Source organism: Boleophthalmus pectinirostris, unplaced genomic scaffold (assembly GCF_026225935.1).
Source record: "Boleophthalmus pectinirostris isolate CB_2022bp ecotype Guang Dong unplaced genomic scaffold, ASM2622593v1 HiC_scaffold_21, whole genome shotgun sequence".
Lineage (NCBI taxonomy): Eukaryota > Metazoa > Chordata > Actinopteri > Gobiiformes > Gobiidae > Boleophthalmus > Boleophthalmus pectinirostris.
Genome location: NW_026571175.1, coordinates 12,469,262 through 12,494,287, shown reverse-complemented (window position 1 = coordinate 12,494,287; position 25,026 = coordinate 12,469,262). Strand labels below are relative to the sequence as shown.

The window sequence follows — 25,026 nt, the reverse complement described above, 5'->3', positions numbered from 1 at the left end:
ACCATCACATTCACAGAGAGAATGGGGCTAATTTCAGATTTAAACATAGCCATTACTAAACATAGTTCCTCACAGATTTGTCAGATTTCTGAGCTTGCTTTAGCCTGTACTAGGGGTCTCTTCTGACAGGAACATGCTGGTGGATGCCGACATGTAACTTAATACGTTATAATATATAGCCACACTAGAGATGAGATGGATTAAAAATTGTATTTCCATTCTAACACTATATAAGTCTCTGCTACTGCAACTACTATCATTGCACATTAGTGAAAGCTAAAATGACCAGGTATCAAGCATGTGGGTGTTCATCATCACGTTTACTTAAAGGGTCCATATTGCGCTATATTTGATCTGTTATAATGTTGTTTTCACATCACAACATACCTGGGGTTGTGTTTTTGTTTCATTTACAAACATTTTAACACACAAACCTTGCATATTTAGTTCTTCTCTCAAACTTGTAAGGCGACACGTGGCATCACAAGGTGGATGTTACGTGGTAATTCAGGAAGTGCTCCCCTGTGTTTTTTAAGTCTACATCTTCACTAGAATCAGTGAGATAATTTCATTTTTCATTGCCAATATTTACTAAACTGAAGATAAAAGGTAGCTGTTAATTTGAAAACTACCACTACATCAGTAAGTGGAACACAGCATTTTGATCTTTGGAGATGCAGACAGCCTAATAATCCAGAATTAAAACACAAAACACAGCTTTAGGTATGTTTTCAATGAGGTAAGCTCACAAGTTTGTGTAATATAGGACCTTTAAAGCTGTTCTATGTAACTTTCCAAGTACTTGTCTCCATGAAGATGTATTTTGCTTTGCCTGAAATGTTCCAGGTTGTGGCATTAAACCTCTCCATCTGGTGTGTATTCAATTACAGTTGCTTTTATTCCTACAAAAATACTTTGGAAAACAGACTAACTACGCCCGTATTCACCTCACCACAGATGTGACCTGTAACTTGCCACGGTGCAGACTTCATGTATGTAAACCATGTTAATGCCATGCTGTGGAACATCCCTAGCAAAGCAACAACATCCCCATGGAGACAAACAGACAGCGCAACCGGCGAAGCTCCATAACACCCCCTTTATAAAAATAATACATTCAAAAGCAAGCAAAACAAGCTTCCTGACCAATTACCTGCGCATCCACTGGCACCTCACAGACGCCCGCCCCATGTAATTGAGTGGGCAATGGAATAACATGGCCCTTGATGGAACGTTTCACACACGGACGGCTGGAGCTTTGGGAGAAGAAGAATACAGTGTGGAGCGTGTGGCAGAGGAGCTAATTTGCAGGTGGGAAAAAGCCAGGCAGAGCGCGGTGAATGCATTTGAATGTAGTCAGCCAACGCACCTTGAAATTAAAAGATGAGATGAAACACAAAAGCTGGGAGCGGGCGCCGTGCTGCTAAGGATTAATGCGCCACTATTGCACTAACTCCACTTGTAATTCACTCGCGTTGCCAACTGCTCGTCTCAATAGACCTTTGCGCTGGGTGAATGGAGATAAATATGCTGTGTTGGTGAGGTAACTAGCGGAGTGAGTTTAAACCACAGAAGGTTACAGCGACTCCTTAGGGATGTAACAATATTAAAATCCGTCGATTCAACATTTTCACGATTTGTTGTTTATTGCAATGTTTTGTGGAAGCGTACAACATTGTAAATATGCAGCTTTTTCCTTATAAAAGCCTCGAAAATCCTTTGGTACTGTTATAAAATGAAGAATTAAGATTTAAAAGAGTTTAATAACAGTTATTTCTTCATGTAGTCTCCACTGACAACTTAGACTTAGTTTACACTTAAACAAATCACCGTATCACCGTATCACAAAAGATTTGGTCCAGACACGTGGTTTCTGTGTCCACAAGCCTTCCCTATCCACACAGCTTTGCACATATTTGTTTTCATTTTACAGAAACGAAACTTCAAACCGCATGGCTAATTTACATAAACTGAGCGCTCAAAAAACAGCTCGCTATTGTGCGCTGACGTGATTCAGCTTCTGTTGAATTAAAGGACAATTAAAGGACTGCTAATGGTGAGTCTGTTCTGTGCTTCTATTGCGTTGGAGATGGTTCACGTTAAACTTTTCCGAGATTATACATCTGCAGGTCATACGCATAGACTGTATATATGAATGGACATATATTCTAGGCTCTTAGCGTTTTGGCGGTGAATTACTTTGCAGTGCATAGACCTGCGTCAGCGTATCACCATTTTCAGGCATCCACACAGTGCCATATCAGATCCTTACTCAAATGAATTCGTGGGAGCTGGCGGCACCAGATCGTTCCATCTCTGGAGCCGTTTTCAATCGGATTAATGTGGATGAATGCTACGATCCACAACAAAAACGACTCAAATACGAACTAGTGTGGACAGGGCCTAAGGCTGGGTATCATTAAGAAGTTGCCAATACGATACATACCTCGATATATGAGGCATGAAATGATTCATATCTCGAAACAGTGAGCATTGTATTCGATATGATATATTTCAAATCGATTGATAAGATTCAGTCAAAAGTAAGCACTAAATCTGGCTGTGATACTAAAACTCTTTGTTAAACCAGTTCTAGTGCAAAGTGAATATGAAACACCCATTTTAATCATCAAAACTGGGAATGTGTCAAATGTGTCGCAAATGTGTCGTTTCATTCCACTAAACAAGCAACAAAACTGTAGCACTGTAACAAAATGATTTAGTAAAATATACCAAAAAATACTCTTGATGATATATCAATACAGCAGCCCACAATATCAATACTGTATCAGTACATTAAACAATGCGATATATCTATATTTTGATATTTTTGCTCACCCCTACTGACAACACTAAAGGATCATGGTCTATGTAGTCCCCTCTGTGCAATTCCCAGGCTGAAATTATCCAAATGATTCTATTGAAGGTGTATGGAGTTTGAAAACACAGTGGAGTACTTCCTGTATGACCACGTGACGTCACAAGGTGGAGTGTTTTCAGAGAAGAACTTTCAGAGAAAAGCCTAAATGTGTGAATGAGACAAAACACAAGTCCAGGTATGTTTTTGGTGAGGAAACAATATTATAACAGATCAGAAAATAGTGTGATATGGGCCCTTTAAGCGTGTCTGTTGGGGTGTTTTGGTTAACTTGGGAGCTTCACTTTTTCAAACCACAATGCTCCTCTGTGATTGGTTTAATCTCCAGCCCAGTAGCGACCAAGCCCAATTTCAGCCATGGGAACTTGCCAAGATGGACTCTCGAGAATTTGTGAAGATCTTAGTGGAAAAGGTTAGAATGGAGGTGGCAAATAAGTACATTTTTCGAGTATAGTATACATTGTTTAACAAAAACTGTGTCTCAAGAGATTTCTTTGGGTCACCTTGTCACAATCTGCATGTAGGTCTGCAATATACAGTTATGATACATGAGAGAACAAGTGAGTCAGTGAATCCTATCAGCTTGCAGTAAAAGAGTGTTCCCGCAGCTAAAGTTGAGAAATTCTTGCTTGGTTGTCTAAAAAGAAGGGTGATAAATCAGCAAAGGTCCGTGCACTTCAGGATACTTACGGATCCCTTTTATTGCTGGTTCAATGACTGTTTTCATTGTTTAAAACTTGAGTAAAACTAATTGTTCAGAGACATGATCACTCAGTCAACAATAAAATATCCTCATTAATATTCAATAAAGGTCAAATCCACCTTTATTTTGTGATTTACGAATAATGTCTATTGACTTGAGTTGCGAAGGTTTGAGACGTTTTAGGATATGGGTCCCCAGAAAAAAAGTTTGGGAAATACTGATATGTGGTATATATATGGTCAGAAGTCAGCGACTTTTAACTCCAGTATATTGTCTGATTGTCTGATTGGTTTGTGAGTCCTTTGATAAATACTGTAGTCAATTAGGTCAATTTTTATCCTTGAATGTGCCTTTTGAAAAACACTCTTTGTCAAAGCCTCCTAAAAGACAGCAACATGGTTTTCCAGCTAAAAACTACAAAAGAATAATAATCTGAAAGTCTGATTTGATAAAATTGGTTTCATATTCCATTACACAGAACAAGTTCTTAATTAAGGCTTACACAGCAGTTTTTGTTTATACTGTAAAAATGTGTGACAATCGTGAAATCAAAATGTTTCCTCTGATAATAAATATTGAGGTTTCTCATCGTGATACCTCCTGCTGCATGAAAAGTCTTATCTCGTACATCCAAAGCACTGGTCTGACCAATGCAACACACTTTCAAACAACCTTTAAAAGTTCTGTATTACACAAAATGGACTCTTGTGAGCTTTAAGACACAAAAATGTGTCAAAATACATGGAGCTATGTTTTGTTTCATTCACACGTTTGAGTAATCCTGCATTATTAGTCTGTCTACATCTCCAAAGCTCAAAATGCTCTGTTCCACTTTGTGATGTCATGAAGAGGTAGTTTTCACATTAAAAGGGATAGTTCAGGTTTTTTGACATGAATCTGTATGGCATCCCCGTCAGCAGTGTGGTTCATCCACACTGACTTTACCTCCGAAAGCGTCGGTGTGCCGAGATCCTGGCTGGTTTTGGTGCTGAGAAAAGTAGTTCGGCAAGTTGGCTGGGGACAGTCTAATAAAGCATTTTTCTTCTCAAAACAATATGTGTAAAAAGAGTGATACAGTTGCACCACAAAACCTCCGTCCTCTAAAAAATCAGCCCTCATAATCGCTTGGCTCTATTTTCTCTCCGTACGTATCACTGCGCGCGGCCGCCAGGTGACAGCCGCGCTTGTTTCACTTTGTTAACTGCTTGGAATGTTTGCCTCTTCTCTCTCTCTGCCCGGTCTAACTCTCTCTGGCGAATTTCGGCATTGGTATATTCGGGTTCAAAAAGATATCCCATTGGCTCTGTGCTAAAATCAGTTTCTTCATCATCGGTGACATTCCGAGCAGTTAACGGCCACACGCAGTGATACGTACGGAGAGAAAATAGCGCCAAGCGATTCTGAGGGCTGACTTTTTAGAGGACGGAGGTTTTGTGGTCCAAATGTATCACTCTTTTTAACACATATTGTTTTGAGAAGAAAAATGCTTTATTAGACTGTCCCCAGCCAACTTGCCGAACTACTTTCCTCATCACCAAAACCGGCCAGGATCTCGGCTCACCAGACGCTTTTGGAGGTAAAGTCAGTGTGGATGCACCACACTGCTGACGGGGATGCCATACAGATTCATGTCAAAAAACCCGAACTATCCCTTTAAAAGCTTCTTTTGCCTTTTGCTCAGTAGAGATTGGATAGTAGAGATGATTCTAGTGAAGGTGTATGGAGTTTTGAAACACAGTGGAGCTCTTCCTGTATTACCACATGACATCACAAGGTGGAACAGTGTTTTCAGTTTGAGAGAAGAACTGTTTAACATGTATGAATGAAACAAAACACAATTCCAGGTTTGTTTTTGATGAGGAAACATTATAACATAGATCAGAAATAGTGTAATATGGGTTCTTGAAATGCCATGACACGATCTGAACTAGACATCCAAATTATGCAAAAGTACAAACTTACATTGCAAAAAATGATAAAAAACAAAAGAGAAAATAACTGAAGAGTTATTTTAAAATTCATTGGAAATTGTCTTAAAACTCTAAAAAGCTGCTGATTAACTGCCACCCGTTCTTTTATTTTGCTTGCAAGTAAACACACACCAAAGAGCAGATCTAATTATTAAAGGTGCATTGTGTAACTTCTCTGGTGGAGGGTCCGCCATCTGCTTTTCTCTATGTAGATGTTATCGCTTTGTCTGGAATGTTTCACAGTATGGCATTAAACCTTTCTATCGTTATACAGACCAAACCAGGCCAAGTTACAGGTCAGATCTGTGGAGAGGTGACCCCGCTCACAGTCAGAATGTCTGTTTTTCTAGGTATTTTTGAGCTTTAAAACCACCTGGAATTGAATAAATGTAAGGTAGAGCTGTTTAATGTCACAGTGTGGAAGATTACAAGCAGAGCAATGATATCTCCTTAGAACAAGCAAGCAACAGACTCTCCACGAGAAAAGTCACACAATACACCTTTAAGTATATGAGATAATATATATATATATATATAATATATATATATGCATTGTCCTAATTCAAATAAATACAAACAAAATTTATCCTCGTTATCAGATTTTTGGCTGACCTCACTGACTCATATTTAAGTAATTAAAAACATCACATTTCCTTTCCCCCAAACCTCTTTATAATGTACCAAGTGAAATGACCCCAACTTACCCCTTCTTGACGATGATGACAATGGCTCCGAGCAGCAGGATGAGGACCACCAGACCCCCGGCACAGGCTCCCAGAATCAGGCCCATGTCCTCGGCGTGCTGGGACACTTCCAGAGCGCGTTTGGAGTCCTTACAGGCAGCTGCTCACACACACACAGGGGGAGAGCACAGAGCCAGTACACATTAGGCTGGTGCTAATTGGTCATTCTAGACAATTCTATCAAAACAACTAAACAACTAAAACATGCAGTGGGGTGTAACAGGGAAGAGCAAATAGTGGAAAGCGTGTAATCATTTTGGTTTTATGGACAAGCCCCCGGGAGCATTTCAGTTTGCTTAAATGCATATGACATTTAAAAAAAACAACTTTATCAACATATATGTATTAGTTAAATAATAATATTGTGTAAATATTATTACACACTAGTATTTGCCAATGTTTACAGTACTGCTGCTTAGTAATGGTTTCAGACCTCTTCTTATATCACCTTTTGTTGACCTATGCACATGCACTGCACCACAAGAGCAGTGTTTTCTATATTTATCACTAATGCTGTGTGGTTCAAAGCCTAAATTACATGATCAAATGCTGTGATGTTATTTGTGATTTTAGAAAAGTAACTGCATCCTGAATACTACCAAATGAAAAAGTAACTACGTGCATATCTGAATTTGTTTTTTTTCTGTAAATGTATTCAGTTTATAAGACATTAAATTTACTCTGCAAAAACTAAAATGTAGCTAAATTAAGATGACTTGAATTGAGAAAGTTTTATCATGATTGGAGTAAATTTCACTTGACAAGTAAAATTATCTAGACTTTTTGTAGTTAAAATATGAACATACCTCTTGCTACACTGAAGATAAGGAAACTCTTACACTTAATAGGGCTCCGTCCATATTAGTATGTATTCAAATCGTTTTCATTGCGGTTGCAGTGTTCGTCCACACTAACCCGATTGAAAACTCCAGAGACGGAACAATCTGGTGCCGCCAGCTCCCACGAATTCATCTGAGTAAGGATCTGATCCGGCACTGTGTGGACGCCTGAAAACGCTGATACGCTGATGTAGGTCTATGCGTGGCGAAGTAGCTAATTCACTGCCAAAACGCTAAGAGGCTAGCATATATTCATATATACGGTCTATATGTACGACCTGCAGACGTATAATCTCTGAAAAGTTTCACATGAATCAACTCCAACATGATAGGACCACACAACAGACTCACCATTAGCTGAACACCCCTCTGTCACACACATATACACATATAAACACATATAATCCACAGAGTCGTGTTCTTTAGTCCGACAGAAGCTGAACCGCATCAGCGCACAATAGCGAGCTGTTTTGAGCACTCAGTTTATGCAAATTAGCCATGTGCTTTTAAGATTCGTTTCTGTAAAATGTAAACACATATGCTCAAAGCTGTGTGGATAGGGAAGGCTTGCGGACACAGAAACGTGTCTGGACGCAGATTGTTTTTGATACGGTAATACGGTGATACGCGGATTAGTTTCAGTGTAAATGGGGTCTAAGAAACAAAATCTAATGTTGCTTGAATTAAGAAAAACACATGTATTCCATTGGTAGATTATTTTACTTGTCAAATTGAATTTACTCAAAAAAGTAAACTGTTCTTAATTTAAGTCATGTTAACATACCTAGACATTTCTTTTTGCAGCGTCCTAAAATAATTCCAGCTTTTTCCATTTGGTAATTGCAACTTTTGATTCAAACGTCAATTCCTCTTCCAGCCCTTGTGCCAACACCACTTAGACCCCACCCTAATTGCTGAGACGCGATGTTGCGTCTCTCAGTTCGGTGTCAATAAATCATCGCCGTGTTCCTTATGATACAGTAATGTAATTAACACAGACACGGGGCTGTCTCTGCCAAACAGACTGGCAGCGCCGATCTGGACTTGTGAGCGAGCTGGGGGATTCCTGCAGGCTGTTCCTTTGACTAACGCAGCCTCGGACTGTGCCAAGTCAATCTCCAACAAGAAAAATGGCTACTTCAGAATCCGCGTGTCAGGGTAATTATGATTGTGTTTAATTTATGGTCTGTCAAGATGGTGGTGGCAGGTTTGATCAAATTGGTTGGAAAAAAAAAACAAAAAAACTAAATACTTGTTTTGCTAATCAATATATAACTTTTTAGCTTTTTAAATAATTTAGTTGAGTAACATTTGGCAGCACGGTGGCTGAGTGGCTAGCACTCATGCCTCACAGCAAGAAGGTTCTGGGTTCGATCCCCAGGTCGCCCAGGACCTTTCTGTGTGGAGTTTGCATGTTTCTCCCCGTGTCTGGATGGGTTTCCTCTGGGTGCTCTGGTTTCCCCCATCAACCCAAAACATGCTACAGGTCTCCAGAACAGTTGATAGTCAAGGTCAGTTAAATACAATCAATCAATGAATCTGTCCAGGGACGACAGAAGGAAATTAGCACTGATGCTACAACCTGATGTACAATGCATCTCTCCTGTCAAAATTGTGTGCTGTCCCTGTCTCAAATATATATATTTTATGAGTTCTTTTTTTATTAATTAGATAATATAATCTGTATTGCATTACAGATTATATTATCTAATTAATCTAATCTAAATTAATTATTGATTTATTGAATTGTTGTTGCAGCTATAAGCACTTAAAAGACAACTTTTCAAATATCACCTTGCCTAACTTCAAAAATCTATTTAAGGATGACTGTTGACAATGTTTGGATTATCCAGGTTGGTTTGATTTTTTGATTTTTTTTTTTATAATGTGGGGGTATGTTTATGTTGAGCAATGGTGAAAAGTCTTGCTAACCGACACAACAAAACTATGCACTGACACAAGGTTTGTTCCTGCAATCTTCTGGCTGATGGGTAAACAACAACTTCCACCTTATCAGTGCAAATAATTACTCGTTGTGTTATTCAGTTTGTTATTGCTTTTTATTAATTTTTTGTTCCTTGGTTGAAGGTCAAGGGATGATGTAATCCCTCATTTGTTTAGGCGTTGTAGACAAGATTTCAGAGGTAGTCATCTGGACACTACTGCAATCAACACGTTATGACTCCCACACACAAACCATTTTCAATTTGATGTTTACAGGCTAACAAGCTTCACCAGCATGCCCTTACTGTCTACTGTCTAACAGAATTAAATGATGATGAGCAGCTAGGCATGTGGGGCAGTTTCACTCTGAAAACTCCGGACTTAGTTAACTCAAAGTAGTGTAAATTTGCCTCAAGCTAATAACATCAAAATGGCTTCTGTGTGGGAGTCGAAATGTCTTGATTGCAAAAACATTGTCCAGATGACTATTTGGATAAAGATACTTGCATTCTGGTTCATTATTATCACTCGCTATACAGTCAGAAAACATAGCACAAAATGTCTGTCTGTAGTTATAAAGCTTTTTCCCTTATCCACAAACCCTCCACAGGTTCCCACCAGTAACTGTACTGACACACCTTGAGAACTTTGCCCTTGTGGTATCTTAATGGACTGTTTGACATTATAGCTTTAAACTAATCCTCCTTAAGCCAATGAGGACCATGGCATCTCTGCACAAATTACGCTGCCCCCTATGTGCTCTTGGATGTAATAATACTATATTTGAGTTGATATGTTGTGCAGGTACCTGGCCTGGGTAAATCCTTATGGAGTTTTCTAATCCTGTAGAAAGCGAGGTGGTGTAGAGGTCATAGCACTGGCTGCACTTAAATACAGTATATGTCTACAGTCAATAAGGAGGGCTATCATGTTGAAATTGACCAGTGTAAAGCCTGCTCTTTAGATAATAGAGACTGTAGCATATCTGAAGCAATTTCATTCAAACACATAATCTTTCTACTTATGTTTCCCACACAGAAGAAACTAGAGCGTCAAGAGAATCACAGGTTAACTCACAAATTGATACAAGATGCCTTACCAGGCTAGCAATAAAATACTATAGTAAATCCTTGAATATACAGTATTGCACACTGTAGTTGATGGTATATACAATTCAAAACAGATATGTTTAGTTTTTTTAAATTTACATGGATAGTGGATGTATGTATTATGATTAGCCAAACTATTTAACGATATTAGTGATCTTCAACAGTATTACAATTACAAATTCCCTCTCTCTGACATTTTACATAGTCTGTCTTTAGATTTATGGCTAAATCATGGCCAAAACCATCCATCCATCCATTTTCTTCCGCTTATCTGGGGCCAGGCCAGGGAGGCCGCAGACTCTCAGACTTCCTTCACCCCAGACACGTCCTCCAGCTCCTCCCGGGGGACCCTGAGGCATTCCCAGGCCAGCCGAGGGACACATTCCCTCTAGCATGTCCTGGGTCTTCTCCGGGGCCTCCTTCCGGTGGGACATGCCCGGAACACCTCCCGAGGGAGGCACCCACGATGCATCTGGAACAGATGCCCGAGCCAAATCAACTGGCTTCTCTCGACGTGGAGTAGCATCGGCTCTACTCTGAGCTCCTTCCATGTGACTGAGCTCCTCACCCTATCTCTAAGGGAGCACCCAGCCACCCTGCAGACCCTGGTCATTTTCGACCACTATCCACGATCTCATCCTTTCAGTCATTACTCAGATCTTACCACAAATGAGGGTAGAAACAAAGGCTGACTGGTAAATCGAGAGCTTTGCCTTGTCAAGAGCTGGACAAAACCAGCTATTGTAATTCCAGAAACTCAAGAAACATTGATATAAAAGTCCTATATTCCAGAAAACTGAGTATTATGAGTTTTAAGCCATGTTATAACACTCTTTCCTTGTCAAAATCATACATAAAGTTGTGTTTTGTTTCATTCACACATGTTTGAGTAATCATTTATTTACTCAAAATGCTCTGTTCCACCCTGTGATGTCATGTAGCAGTTGTTTTCAAGATAACAGCTACCTTTTACTTTAAGTTCCGCCCCCGCCTGTGTGAGTGTTGCAAATGTGTCTGTTTTGAAGCTTCTTTCGCACTGGTTCCTGCTTATCTGCTGTAGCTTCCACACATTAACAGCCTGTTTTCTCTCACATTGGCCTAGTGTAAAGTGACTATAGAGGCTGTACACATGTTACTGGACATGCATTGATATGTAAATGAGCTGTGAATAGAAGTGTGAATGATTGGGCATATAATTAATTACCGCAGCATGCACGCCTTTAACACTAAAGGCTGATAGTTTTAGTTGACTTACTTTGTTCATTGGCTAGACTGTCATGCAAAAAAATTCCATAAGGCTGACCTATTGTCTTTAAATATGACTGTAAAGAGGCACAATAACAGTAAATGTCGCCTCAACAAACCCAACTTAAAATCCAATAGAGTCAAACCTAAGTTTTATAATCAACTGAAGATTTACAGTGAATTTTAACGTTACTAAATATGTCAGTTGTTATATCGGCTATCTGATCCTCTAAAGCCTGTTATATCAGTATCATATATGATGTAAAAAAAAAAAAAAAAAATCAGCTGGGCCCTAGTGTGAATGAAACAAAATCCCAACTCCAGGTATTTTCGTGATGAAGAAACAATATTATAGCCTGATTCATCAGCCGGTTTCACTTTGTGGAAACCGTCTGACCTCGCAGCATTAGGATTCGTTCGCTAAACGGTAGGTGGGTATTTTTTATTTTTAATCAATTGCTGCGCAGCTAATGGGGCTAACGGATATATTAAGCTTTTCCCAAATCCAAAAGGGGGGCAATAACGTCTTTCCCCTTGATAAAATTCACCAAACTTTCTCTTTGTTCCAGCTTTAAATCCTCGATCTCGGGAATCGTTGCCAACACAGAATCTATGTCTTCGTCTACATCCATCTCGACCGCTTTGTTTACTGTTGTGCTGTACCACAAAAGGGACCCAGACAGGTGCTTGAGTTTGACATAATGGCTTCACAGCTCTTCCCTGATTGGCCAGTGTGCAGTCTACAACTTTCGGGGTTCTAATGTCCATCTACAAACTGTCTAGTGTATTCCAATTCCTGACCTAATCGCTGGAGAGAAATTAAACTGAGTGGATGCACTAGGTGGTGCCAGTAACAATAACAACATTATAACAGATCAGAAAATACATATGGGACACAATAATAATAAAACAATAACAATTAAACAATAAAAAAAAAATCAAAATATATATGTGAGACCTTTATTTTTGTTTCTCTTAGTCCTCTCCTAGGCAATACCAATTCAGCTCTTTTCCATTTCTACTTCCCTTGTATATGCCGATCAAATTAACGTCATTTTAATGTAATTTCTGACTTACAAAAATACATGAGCAATTTCTGTTCTTTCCTTTTCACTATATGCCAGGCGTTTTTCTATAAACCCAATCATGTACATTTATAGAGGACCATTTTAGCTGTACGTCTCTCGTCGCAAAAAGGTACAGCGGTTTGAGCCGTACATGAAATATCCAGTGAAAGCAATACATCACCTCGCAATTTCCAAAGGGTCTATTTTCTATCTCTTTTTTTTTTTTTTTCTTTTTTGAAATGTCTCACGCTCCGGTTATCACTCCACTGAGACAGCATCTGTTCGCCTCCTACTGCAACATTCACATTGGAAATCTCTTCCAAAACCACGAAATTCTGCCTTTTTCTGAATCATCATGACTGCCGGGTTTATGCTGGTCAAAAGGTAATAAAAAATAAGATAAAATGTTGCATATGGGAATGGAATCAGACTTGCAACTTTGTACGGCAAGCCAACTAAACCACAAAGAGTAAAATGAAAGTTGCGTCTCAGAAAGTTGAGATTGGACTGACACAGAAGGAAAACTGGCTGCCAATGCGATTACATGGCATAGCTCAGATGCTCGATGCAGAGTTTTGTAGCTTAATTAACGGGATTTTTGTGAAGTCCGCAAGCTAGGGAGAGAATTCAAACTTTTTAGTCCAAAGAGATAAAAAGCTAAAAACTGAACTGACTGTTTCTCCGAATGCATCTAGGCTAGGGTAATTTTCTTCTGTTACAATAAGAAATCAAGAGAAGCTACCAACTTTGTAGTCAGTCCTAATAAAAGTACAATAAATGAAGAAGAGTCATAGTAGTAGAAATTCTGAGATGGAAGACTGTTCGAACAACTCAGAGCTCAGAAAATCCAACTTCTGAGAAAAATGCATCATAAATGAAATAAAATAGATTAAACTGAGCATATAGTGTATGTTGTGCTCAGGTTTTGAAAGGTTTTAATCATGTGATAATGTTCCCTTAACAAAATGTTTGCAAGAAAGGATATGATTTGTGATTATGATTATGATTGTTTAGAAGGGCAACTAAAGTCTGATGATATTATTTTCTCCAAATTCTATGTTTTGAAATGACTAAACTCATCCACAAACCTACAAAGTGAATATGAGAACTGTGTAGACATATTTTGTGCAGTGTCCTTTTCACACTAGAGTTTTCAGATGAAGTGTTAAATATATTCTTTAGGCATCTCGTTGGCCCAAACTAAATATACTAGTATTTGAGAGAGAAAACAACTGCATATTTGATATACTGAGTCAATATTTGCACTTCATAGCATCTCAGTAATCGGGCTTAAATCTCATGCAGATGCCAATAACCGAGATGCTAAAAAGTACAAATATCGGCTCAATATATCGACCAACCGCAGTCTTGCATATGTAGTCCATTTGTCTGTGGCCTCTCCAAACATCTCTGTTACAGTATGGTTGATTGTTTCAATAGCTGCATAGACAGCGCTTGTTCTTGTCATGTCTGTAGAGCTCAAAGCAGCAGGATGCAGAGCTGGTCTGATAAGCTGAGGATCGGGGGGGCAGGGGGGAGGTTTGGGGGGAGTGGAGCATCTGGCTCTCACTGGGCTCTGCAGACTGGTGCTAAGCACACAAACGGTGCTGGTATGAGTCATTCTGCTACAGGGCCATATTTAGAGACGGGATATCTGCCTAAAGCCCACCGCTCCCACATGATCCCACTGAGTTTCAGATGCATGATGGGAGAAAATGTGTTGTTTTGGGGGGATAAACCAGGTATTTCGTTTCACTCTGCTGAACAATGTGGGAAAGATTGTCATACTGTTGTTGCTGGAACAAAGTTATTTGATGCATGTCTGATTGTTTATTTTTTATCATAGTTTATATTTTTTACTTTTGTTATTCTAAATTTTAGATTCTGGTTAACAATATCAACGCAGAATAATCTTGATTAGCTTGTCAGGGCACTTTTGACATCAGTTTTACAAGAAATAGATGAACATGTGTATGTTAGCTTTACTATGACAGTTTCCAGAGAGTGGTGCCTACAAACTCATTTCTAAAAGCGGTGAATAACTGGCTGTGTGTACAGCGGTAGCTGGCTAGTTCCAATCAGAGGGATTGTCAGCCCGACCATTTCCAGCACAATGTAATGTCTACAAGGTTTTTTCCAAGTCGCACTAAAATCAATAAATCCTGGCAGATGAGGTGGTGGATGGGGAGATGCTGGTGGATGTCACAGACAACATGTTAAACGCTTTATAAATGCGGGGAAAAATTCATCACAGCACACTTCTGCATTTACAAAGGTATGTCTTTGTGTGTCCAAGCCAATTCTAATGCTAATTTCAGAGCCTAACAAATATTTAAACAATCTGACTGAAACAATCTACACATAAAATAACTGGCTCATCCTTACAACAAATTGAATTTTGTTGTTATGTTACATCTAATTTTTTTAATAGAGTTAGTATTGACACACAAAGACGTCCCTTTGTAAACACAGAAGTGTCCTTCAGTGAAGTGGACTGTTCCTCTGACTGGAACATTGGTGCATTTTTAAGACAGTACAGGTACGAGGTACAACACCTTTAAATCCTCACGGTTGCTGTTTCTAATTAATGACCAATGCCAGTTTGTCTATATTAAATTCACCAGTGGCCATTTTGTTATTCAACTGTTCTGCTTGTGCACTATGAATTTCTTAGAGGCAACTTTCGACACAATTAAAGAGAAACTCTGGACTAATTGCTGTCAATAGTTGTGAATTGTTTTCCCAAAAATACCCTGGACCTGGTGGTTTCTAGGTGCCCACCACACTCCAAAGTGTAGCAATGAGCTGAAATCCTATTCTCTTTAATTGGCCTACATGTGGTGTGTAGAACAACGCTGAACATCTGGAGCAGAAAAATAACCAAGGGGATTAGAATGCTTTATAATGCACTCGTTTACGTTCACAAGAGGGACTAAGTGGAAAATGTTCCTAACGGCTACATCTGCACAACCATTTTATATAAAATGATCAATGTCTGCATTCTGATCTGATCTTCAGAATGTGTAAATAGAAGATGGAGTTCAGAATTTGTATGTATTTATAACATTTTATAACATCTGTGTAATCCCTCATTCGCCCATTTGAAAAGAAAATGTAATCTGTTATCTAGACTAAAGATTTAGAGTGAACTCCTCCAAGTAGCTTCTTTAGTTCTGAAAGGAGGAGCTAACTACATGGAAAAATACTATAGTAAGTACTCTACTAAGCATGTGGTCCATTGAATTAGCCTGGGTGTGACCTGCCTACTAGTAAACTGGGTTTCCTTATTGTTTTCCATGTTCTGGAGTTGTAAATGTGTAACACAGTGGGTCAAATGCAGAGGACAAATGTTCCTATAGGCTTATAAAGGCGAGCCTAATCTATGCTCTTTAAAATTGAAAACATAAATAGTTGAAAAAGCAAAGAAAACTATCCTCACCGGTAACCCAAGAGCACAGCTAGCCTATTTCTATGTGTTGTCACCTTGGTAAATCACTATATTTTTCCATTTTACACCATACGCTCAAACAATACACATCATAAAAGGATATGATAAAAATAAGTGTGGTGAATTGGGAGGAGATCAGAGGCCGCGGCCCGCTGATTGTGCTCCTATTGTTCTGCGCTATCTGCTAATGCTAGCCATAAGTCATGCAGAGACAGCACAACAAAGAGCTTAGGGAGCCTCGTGTGGAGACTAAAGGAAGGAGAGAGGAGAAGAGCCTGTCCACCTCCGCCTACAGAGGGTGGAGCGGGTGTTTGGGGGGACACTGCTGTTCCGAGCTGAGAGAGAGGGAGAGAGAGAGAGGAGAAGAAGGACGTGAAATGACAAGCACGCAGAGACAGAGGGATATGGAGCCTGATCGGAGGGGACGGGAGCATGCTGAGAGCCTCTTTGAAATTCACAGCAAAATTCTGTTCTGTTTACCCACGTTTTGATGTACATGTAGGGGAGAATTAATATGTGGGGTCATACTTGGTACCACTATAAGAGCATGGTAATAGGATGTTAAAAGCTCCAGTATGTAACTTTTTTATATTAAGTATTTTGGTTGTTTTTATTGCACTGAAAAACTTGCATCCTTACAGTGAGCTACAGTAGGCTTGCATCTCCACAAATGTTTTTTGGCCTGGAGGAGTGTCTCCTCCTGTATGTTTCCAAAAATGTTATTCCATTTTTCTATAATATTCCACAGTATGACAGGGAGAATGCTCTGGAATATGGTTTTAACTTTATGTTCCATGGAATCCAGAATTTATCCAGTTACATTCTGTACTTTTGACAAAGGTAATAATTGAACTGTAGTTACTAGGGGTGTCACGATATTCAAGTCTTACAACACAGTATTGTCACGGTATAAACCTCATGACCAGTCTCGATTTACCGGTCAACCTACGTTCCTGAGCTTTGGGTAATGACAAGATCCCGGATACAAGCGGTCAGAATGAGTTTCCTCCGCAGGGTGGCTGGGCACTCCCTTAGAGATAGGGTGAGGAGCTCAGTCACACAGTAGGAGCTCGGAGTAGGGCCGCTGCTCCTCCACGTCGAGAGGAGTCAGCTACGGTTGCTCAGGCATCTGTTCTGGATGCCTCCTGGACGACTCCCAGGAGAGGTGTTCCGGACATATCCCTCCGGGAAGAGGGCCCGGGGACCTGGGAGACCGAGGACATGCAGGAGGGACTATGTCTCTCGGCTGGCCTGGGAACGCCTCAGGATCCCCCCGGAAGAGCTGGAGGAAGTGTATGTGGAGAGAAAAGTCTGGGAGATTCTGCTCAGACTGCTGCTCCAGCAACCCGGCCCCGCATAAGTGGAAGAAAATGGATGGATGAACCTTACAGTATGATATTTATTGCCATATGGTGGAAAGCTCAAGATATGGTGGGGAGGTTCATGATGTAACAATATCCAAATCTCTTGGTGCGATATTTTCACAATATATACATCTCTCGGTACGATATTTATTGTGATATTTTGTGGAGGCTAACAAAACTGTGAATATACTACTAAGACTTAAAAGTGCTTCGGACTGTTATTTCTTTTTGTAGTCTGCATTGAAATGGAGCAAAGGATCATGATCTATCCAGTTCCTTCAGTCTTTTTTTTAGATATTGCTGCACCATAACTTTTAATTTAAGCAAAGAGACTTGTAATCCGATATATTGTGATGGTCCACGCTATTATTGTGAGAAATCTGACAATACGATCTCACGATATTTCAGATATTGTTATATCCCTAGTAGTTACTTCATATACTCATATAATACTTCTTATTTCCTGACCCTAACCTACTTAGAGAACTGTAGATTTCCAGGAACCAATGTAAAAAAAAAAAAAAAAAAAAGTACATGTGTGCAATTGCATTTCTTTCTCATGATCCAATTACCGTGCTCTTTCCATCCTATCACTGTGCTATACTGTGCACAGTACATATGTATGTTCACGTAAATATTCAGCACACATTTAGAGATTTTACTGTATTTTAAACATATTTATACTTTTATACATTTTAAAAAATTCAAATTCAAATATTATGGCATTGTAACACCAACATCAGCTTTTTGTTGTACAGGCTTAACAATCAAACCCTCAATGTGAGTAGTGCTGACGTTTCATTTCAGATCTTATTAGAATTACGGGCCTAACATGAATTTGCAAACAGTGTATTCCAACTACTAAGACAGGAGACTCTGATGCCATCACACTTCAAACGCGACAGAGTTCATCCAGTGGAATCCAATTTAACTACACCTTCCCCTAGAGCCCTCCCTCCACTACACATAAGTCATCCAAGAGGGAGGACACGCCACTCTGTCTCCCCTCCTGTCCGCCTCCCTCTCTCCTCCACTCCTCCGCTATTGTTTGAACTTTCTATCTATCTTTTAAGCAAACACTCCAAGCTATAAAAAAAAAAAAAAATATTTGTGCTACTACATTTTCAAAGAAGCGCGAATCCCGGGAGGAAATTTCCGAAATGTCAACGTCACCTATTTGGCTGGCTCACTCCAGAAAAGGTTGGCAGGGTCTCTCTTCCCCGCGGAACCCAAAACAACACTAGAGTCCCTGTCAGATCCCCTAAGCAGAGTTCTTATCCGGGATGACGGAGGAGAAAAAGTCACGACCTCGACAAAACCGCGCTGTATTGATATGACTGGAGGAGATTTGGACAGATATGGAGGACACGGGGTGAGCAAGCGGACATCAGAACCAACACTGAGTACCAAAGAGTTTTGTGTAAAGCTTGTGATAGTGTTGTGATGGTAAAAGGAAGAGGAAGTGTCAATTCAACAAAGGCACATTTCTGTCAGTTGTAGCCATTCATGTAAGCTATGACCCGGGGCGTAAATGAGCAAGTCGAACTGATTTTTCTTGGCCCTCAAGTGTCTTTGTGTATTGGTGAAGTACTTTTACTGTACAACTGCAATAACTAAACTTAAGGTGTAAGGCTGACCTGATATTAAAGGCCATATACTACTCAAGATTGACCTTGTGAACTGTTGTAACCTCATCAAAAACATACCTGGAGTTTTTGTTTTGTTTCATTCACACGTTTGAGTAATTCTTTATTATTAGCCTGTTTAAAGCTCAAAATGCTCTGTTGCACCTTGTGATGTCATGAGGTGGCAGTTTTGAAGTTACAGCTCCCTTTTACTGTTTGTTCAGTAGAGATGGATAATTCCAGGGCTGAAAGTATCCAAATGATTTTAGTGAAAGTGTATGGAGTTTAAAAACACAGTGGAGCACTTTCTGTATGACAACATGGCATCACAAGGTGGAGGAGAATGTTTCAATCCATGTAAATATTCATTCATTCATTTTTCAAAATAAAACCAAAAACAAGAAAAAAAAAAAAAACTAAACTATTTTCTTCATTATTTGTCTCTAAAACCAAAATGAAAAAACGGATAACGACTCCTTTTTTTCAGTTTTCGATTTTGTGTTTAAATGAATAAAATAGATATAGGACGTTTCCCCTTTCCGTGACTTAAACTGCGATGATGGATTAAACCAGGACTGAACCAGGTCCAAAATAGGCCTAAACCAGGACTGAGTGGATGGGCCCAGAGGTGCACCCGCATAGACTGTCAGGTGATCAGGACTGAGACCAAGACCAGACCAGGACTGAGACTGGGACTGAGACCTGTACTGAGACCAGGACTGAGACCAGGACTGAGACCAAGACTGAGCCCGGGATCGAGCCTGGGACCGAGCCTGAGACCGAGCCCGGGACTGAAACCAGGACCAGACGAGGACTGAGACCGGGACCAGACTGGGATTGAGACCAGGACCTGGTTTACTTCTGGTTCAGTTCTGGTCACGGAAATGAGAAAGAGTTATCAATTTTTTCCACTATTCATTTAAACACAAAATCGAAAACTGAAAAATCTAATAAGTTTTTTCAGTTTGATTTTGGAGACACATAATGAAGAAAATTGTTTTTTTATTTTATTTTTTTTATTTTGAAAAACAAATGAACGAATGATAGGTGGATTTGTCATCTGTTTGAGAGCCTAACTCAGCTAAAAATATACAGGGTTTGTGTGTTAAACATGTGAAAATGAAACAAAACAAAACTCCAGGTCTGTTTGTGATGAGGAAATACCATTATAGCACAGATCAGAAAATAGCGTAATAATTTCTTAGGGTCAAAATTAAGTAAAATAAAATACTGTATGACACGTTCATATTTTCCACATTTTTAAACACGATAGAAATCAGGCATCACAAAAACAATGGAATATGAACAGAATAGTCCATATAATATACAGTATGTGACAAGAATTTGAACGTTCAGATTTTTACCTTTGCGAGCGATCCGAATGCAGTTGATCCGGGTTTCCTGCAGGCACAAAGCAGAAGGAGAGAAGTGAATTCATTTCCTGGTATCATTCAAACACACTGATTAGCAGGTGCAGGGATCACAAGACCAGGTAATTATGAAACCAACACAGGCCATGTAATCTCGAGATGTCCAAGTCATCCGGACCTTTGGCTTGTCGAGGGGTAATTGAAATTTGCCAGCAGACGAATGTCACTGACCAAAGCTTGTCTGGACTCTTCAAAACAATCACCTCTAACTCGGGCAGATGGGGGCAAGAAAACTAGTGAGGATTTTAAGAAAGTGAATGAGCATTTATGGACAATTATGCTAATTTGTGCACAAGATTGGAGTCAGAAACCTTTCAACCAAAAGTTCAGACAAATTATCGTATTTTAATTGGAAAGCTGTTATGCGTGGGTTCTCATTTCCTGTCATTTTGTGGAAAATACGGCCATGGAAAATAGTAATTGTACGTTTTGTGTCTTTTTGAGTCAAATTACTTTTTTAGAAATTTCATATTTTGTTCTAAAAAGATCCTAGATATAACTTCCGCCACTTGTGAGTCATAGTTAACTGAAGACTACAACAGCTATCACTACTACCACTACTACCACTACTAATCCCACTACTACAACCACAACTACAGTTACTACTACTAAGTTACTGTGCAGAGGCAACCCCACTGACAGTAAGAATGCACGTTTTTCAAGGGATGATTGCACAATACAAATACTTGTAATAGATAAGTATAATGCCATACTGTGTAACATACTAGCAAAGCAATAAAATCCCATGGAAGACTAAGCCTGAATTATTATTAATATTTTTTTTAAATTAAGCTTTGTTCATGTTTTATTAAAGGAACAGTCCAGAATTTTGGACATAGGACCTCATTACCTAGTGTGCTAGAGTGAAATATTCTATCCAGTCCAGTTACAGAGGTCGCTGTGCTAGGCTAGCACATGTCAATGGCCATAGTTAGCCTGCCACTAAACACAGTCTTACCCACTCCACAAATCACCCGAAGCAAATCTATTATTACGCCAGTCTGTCAATGTAAATGTCTGTGTTGATAGAGAAACGTTTGAAACTAAAACTAACCTTGCATCGCATTTTCTCATATATCAGTCCTCTGCTGCCAATCTTTCTATCAGGAAGTACAACTCACTGCTGCTGCTCAGACATAAATCCTTCAATTGCAAGGTTGGTTTAACTTCCAAAATTATTTTATCGACATAGACATTCACATCGAAAGTCTGGCGTAATAACAGATTTGCTTCGGGTGCTTTGTGGAGCGGATAAGACTATTTTTAGTGGCAGGCTAACTATGGCCATTGACATGCGCTAGCCTAGCACCAGCGACCTCTGCAGATACAAGGACTGAATGGAATATTTTAAAAAGTGTCTCCACACGTCTCCAACACTCTGGCTAACTTGGAAATGAGGCCCTATGGCCAAAATTCCGGACTGTCTCTACATACTATACCGGACTATAAAAAGTGTAGAATGTTTGCATTGCATTTTCTTTCAAAACTATAATAGAATGGAACAAACTACCAAGATCAGACTTCAAAAACTTTAGAGTGGAAGTAAGAAAATATTTTAACAGCACTGAAGTGGCAACATTAAGTGGCAACAAATGTAGGAAAAACAACTCATAATTAACAACTTAATTATATTTGATTAAGGGCACAGAGCGAGTAGGGGGTAGCAGTTGAGGGATAGAACTATTTAAAGGTGCATTATGTAACTTTCCTGGTGGAGGGTCTGATGTCTGATTTTTTTCCATGGAGATCTTTCTGCTTTGCTTTGGTGTTTTTATTGCTTAAAAACAACATGAGCAGGGTCGCTTCTCCACAGATCTGACCTGTAACTTGGCTTGGTGGTGTCGTTTTTTGTCTCTATGAAGATAAATCCGTTTAATGCAATACTATGTAGCATTCTGGACATCTCCATGGGAATGGTATAATTATTTATATACGGATTTCATTAATTCATGCTATTTTAGTATTTTGTGTTTTGATTCTTTGATTAATTCTTCTATATATGATCCCTACAAAATAAATTAAACTCATAACATTTCTCAAACAGAATATACGTTGTAAACCTACCGAATTATTTTGCACACAGCATCTTCTTTAATTTGTGAGTTAAGTTACATCTGCTCAAAGTTGTAACCATATAACTAGATAGAGCTGATTAGCAAGGCTTTAATTAGGTAATTTAAAGACAATTTGTGAACACTTAAAAGAAACACATGTGTCAATTTAGTTTGAAGTTTTAACTGCAAAGAAGTTTAGAAGCTTTGCAAATGTCTATATGTAATTTATTGTACCAAAAGCCAAAAGTCTGCAGTATCTCACTTTGGGCACATCTGCAAAGCAATTACAGTTTCCATTTGATTCCGGCATATGGTCTGGAGAGAGTCTTATACAATTTAACCAGTGCGATTGTCAAAATAATTTGTTTGTGTCCCTTAAGCTGCCTATGTCGCTTGCTAAAGTTTAGAAAATAGATTGACGATAAAAGAGTTCACAAAAAGAAAGTAAATCACTATTCCTGAGTGCTCAACCTACAAATAGGACATTAACTTTATGTATGAGTTTGTAATAAAAGGTCCAATATTACGCAAAATTGTCTCTTGTGAGCTTTTAGCCATGTTAGAATGTTGTTACCTCATCAAAAACATACCCGGGCATGTGTTTTGTTTCATTCATGTTTGAGTAACCCTTTATTATTAGTCTGTCTATGTTTCAAAATGCTCTGTTCCACCTTGTGATATAACGAAGTGGTAGTTTTCAAGTTAACAGCTACCTTTTACCTTTAGGTCAGTGGAGGGCTGAAATGATCCATATGATTCTACTGAAGGTGTATGGAGTTTAAAAACACAGTGGAGTCCTTCCTTTATTACATGACATCATGAAGTGGAACAGAGTGTTTTCAGTTTGAGAGAAGAACTCAGCCGTGTGTTCTCCAGTGTGTGAATGAAACAACAATGAAACACAACTCCAGGTATGTTTGGTCAGAAAATAGCATAATGTAGGCACAGACATTGATACTCAAAGAAAAAATTGCTGATTTAAAAAAAAAATTCTATAGCTTTTCTGAATATATTGTTTACCGTAAATTATGGACTATAAGCCGGTACTTTTTTCTCACACTTTGAACCCTGCGGCTAATAAAACAATGTGGTTTATATATGGATGGATTCTTTGTTAGGCACGTTGTCTATTCATATAAATGGTCTATGGCTTGGCAACACTGCGGATACGCACAGCCTGAGTGCAGAAAACGCCGCTGTCTGTGGTACACTAGCTAGCAATATTGTCAGCGCACTCAAATAGGTTATCACAGTGTGATAAAATAAGTTATGATGCTAAATTAACATTAGTGAGGGGGATACGTCTTACCCGTATGCGTAAATGACTCAATCCTGATTGATAGAACTAGCCCCGCCCTCAAGAGAGCCTAAAATCTGCTGAAATCCTCCAAGACACTGACATGATACAGACAGGACAATGGCTCTTGCAGGAGTCATACGGCGTAGAGCACGGGAAGAGACGGAGGGGATGCGCCGAGGAAGTTTTAGCAGTTATTTTGCACATACACACTCATGGAAAACATGAAGAAATGCAAATGATGCAGCTTTTAAGTTATCAGCTATTGATGTGGAAGAAAGAAATCGAGCTGCTACACGTGAGCTCGGCATCAGTGAGTCGATGGTGAGATTTTGGCGACAGAAGCGTGACGAACTGACTCAATGCAAAAAGATGACAAAAGTTTTGAGATGTGATAAAAGCAGACGGCCTGAACTTGAAAACGTTCTTGAAGACGTGCACACCTGCAGCTTATATTCAGGTGCGGCCTATATATGTAAATTTTTTAAAATTTTGTTAAAATTTTGTTGATGCGGCTTATATTCAGGTGCGCTCAATAGTCCGGAAAATACGGTATCTTGAAGTTCATATATATATATATATATATATATATATATATATATATATATATATATATATATATATATAATATATATAATAATCATTTGGTTTTTTTAGATCAGCACAAACTGGTGTGAAGCAAAAATAGTGATCAAATTTCAATGCATTTTAAAACAATCGTATCGGTATCGGACTGATGTTGTGCCACAAATAATGCTGTATTTACCGCCACAGAACAATCAGCCTCCCCAATAATCTTTACTTCATCACCAATCCCTTGGAATGGTGACAAAATACAGGTCAGCATTACTGGAATAGCTTCCAGTCCTACCGGGTCCATCAGCAGCAAAACAATCAGCCTCCCCAGCCTCTCCATCTTTTCCTCCTTCTTCTTCATCACCAATGTCTTCCACACCTCTTGGATATTTCTGGTGACTGTCTGCAGGTTGCTAGCTTACGAACAAGCAGACTGGATTGACGGCAGTCCTGTCACGGCGAGCTGGCGGTACACAAAAAGGAATATTTTGGAGTTAAAATTATATTATTTTGGGTAATTTAATATGTTTTTGTGATTTATTTTACAGTGCAGTAATAGCATGGTAGGACAGACCAATTATGGTAACTGCAATAATGGTTATGTACAGTTAAACTAAAATCTGATCATGATCTGATTTCTGGAGTTATCAGATTACGGAAATGTCATGTAAGCAGTTGCACGTCATGTGATTAGTCTGATTTCTGTATAGTTTATTTTGGTTTATTTTAAAGGG

The 25,026-nt window shown here is 39.1% G+C and overlaps 1 protein-coding gene across 4 annotated transcripts in view; it reads right to left on the bottom strand.

The window, feature by feature from the left end:
• Positions 1 to 25,026, bottom strand: part of ptprua (protein tyrosine phosphatase receptor type Ua) — a 456,280-nt gene that overhangs the window by 70,509 nt on the left and 360,745 nt on the right. For all 4 annotated transcript variants that reach the window (XM_055157468.1, XM_055157470.1, XM_055157469.1 and 1 more), the window contains exons 13-14: positions 20,300 to 20,336; positions 6,256 to 6,394 (exon numbers count right to left, since the gene is read on the bottom strand). In XM_055157468.1, coding sequence (XP_055013443.1) covers positions 6,256 to 6,394; positions 20,300 to 20,336 — 176 coding nt within the window. The remainder of the gene's footprint in view (positions 1 to 6,255; positions 6,395 to 20,299; positions 20,337 to 25,026) is intronic.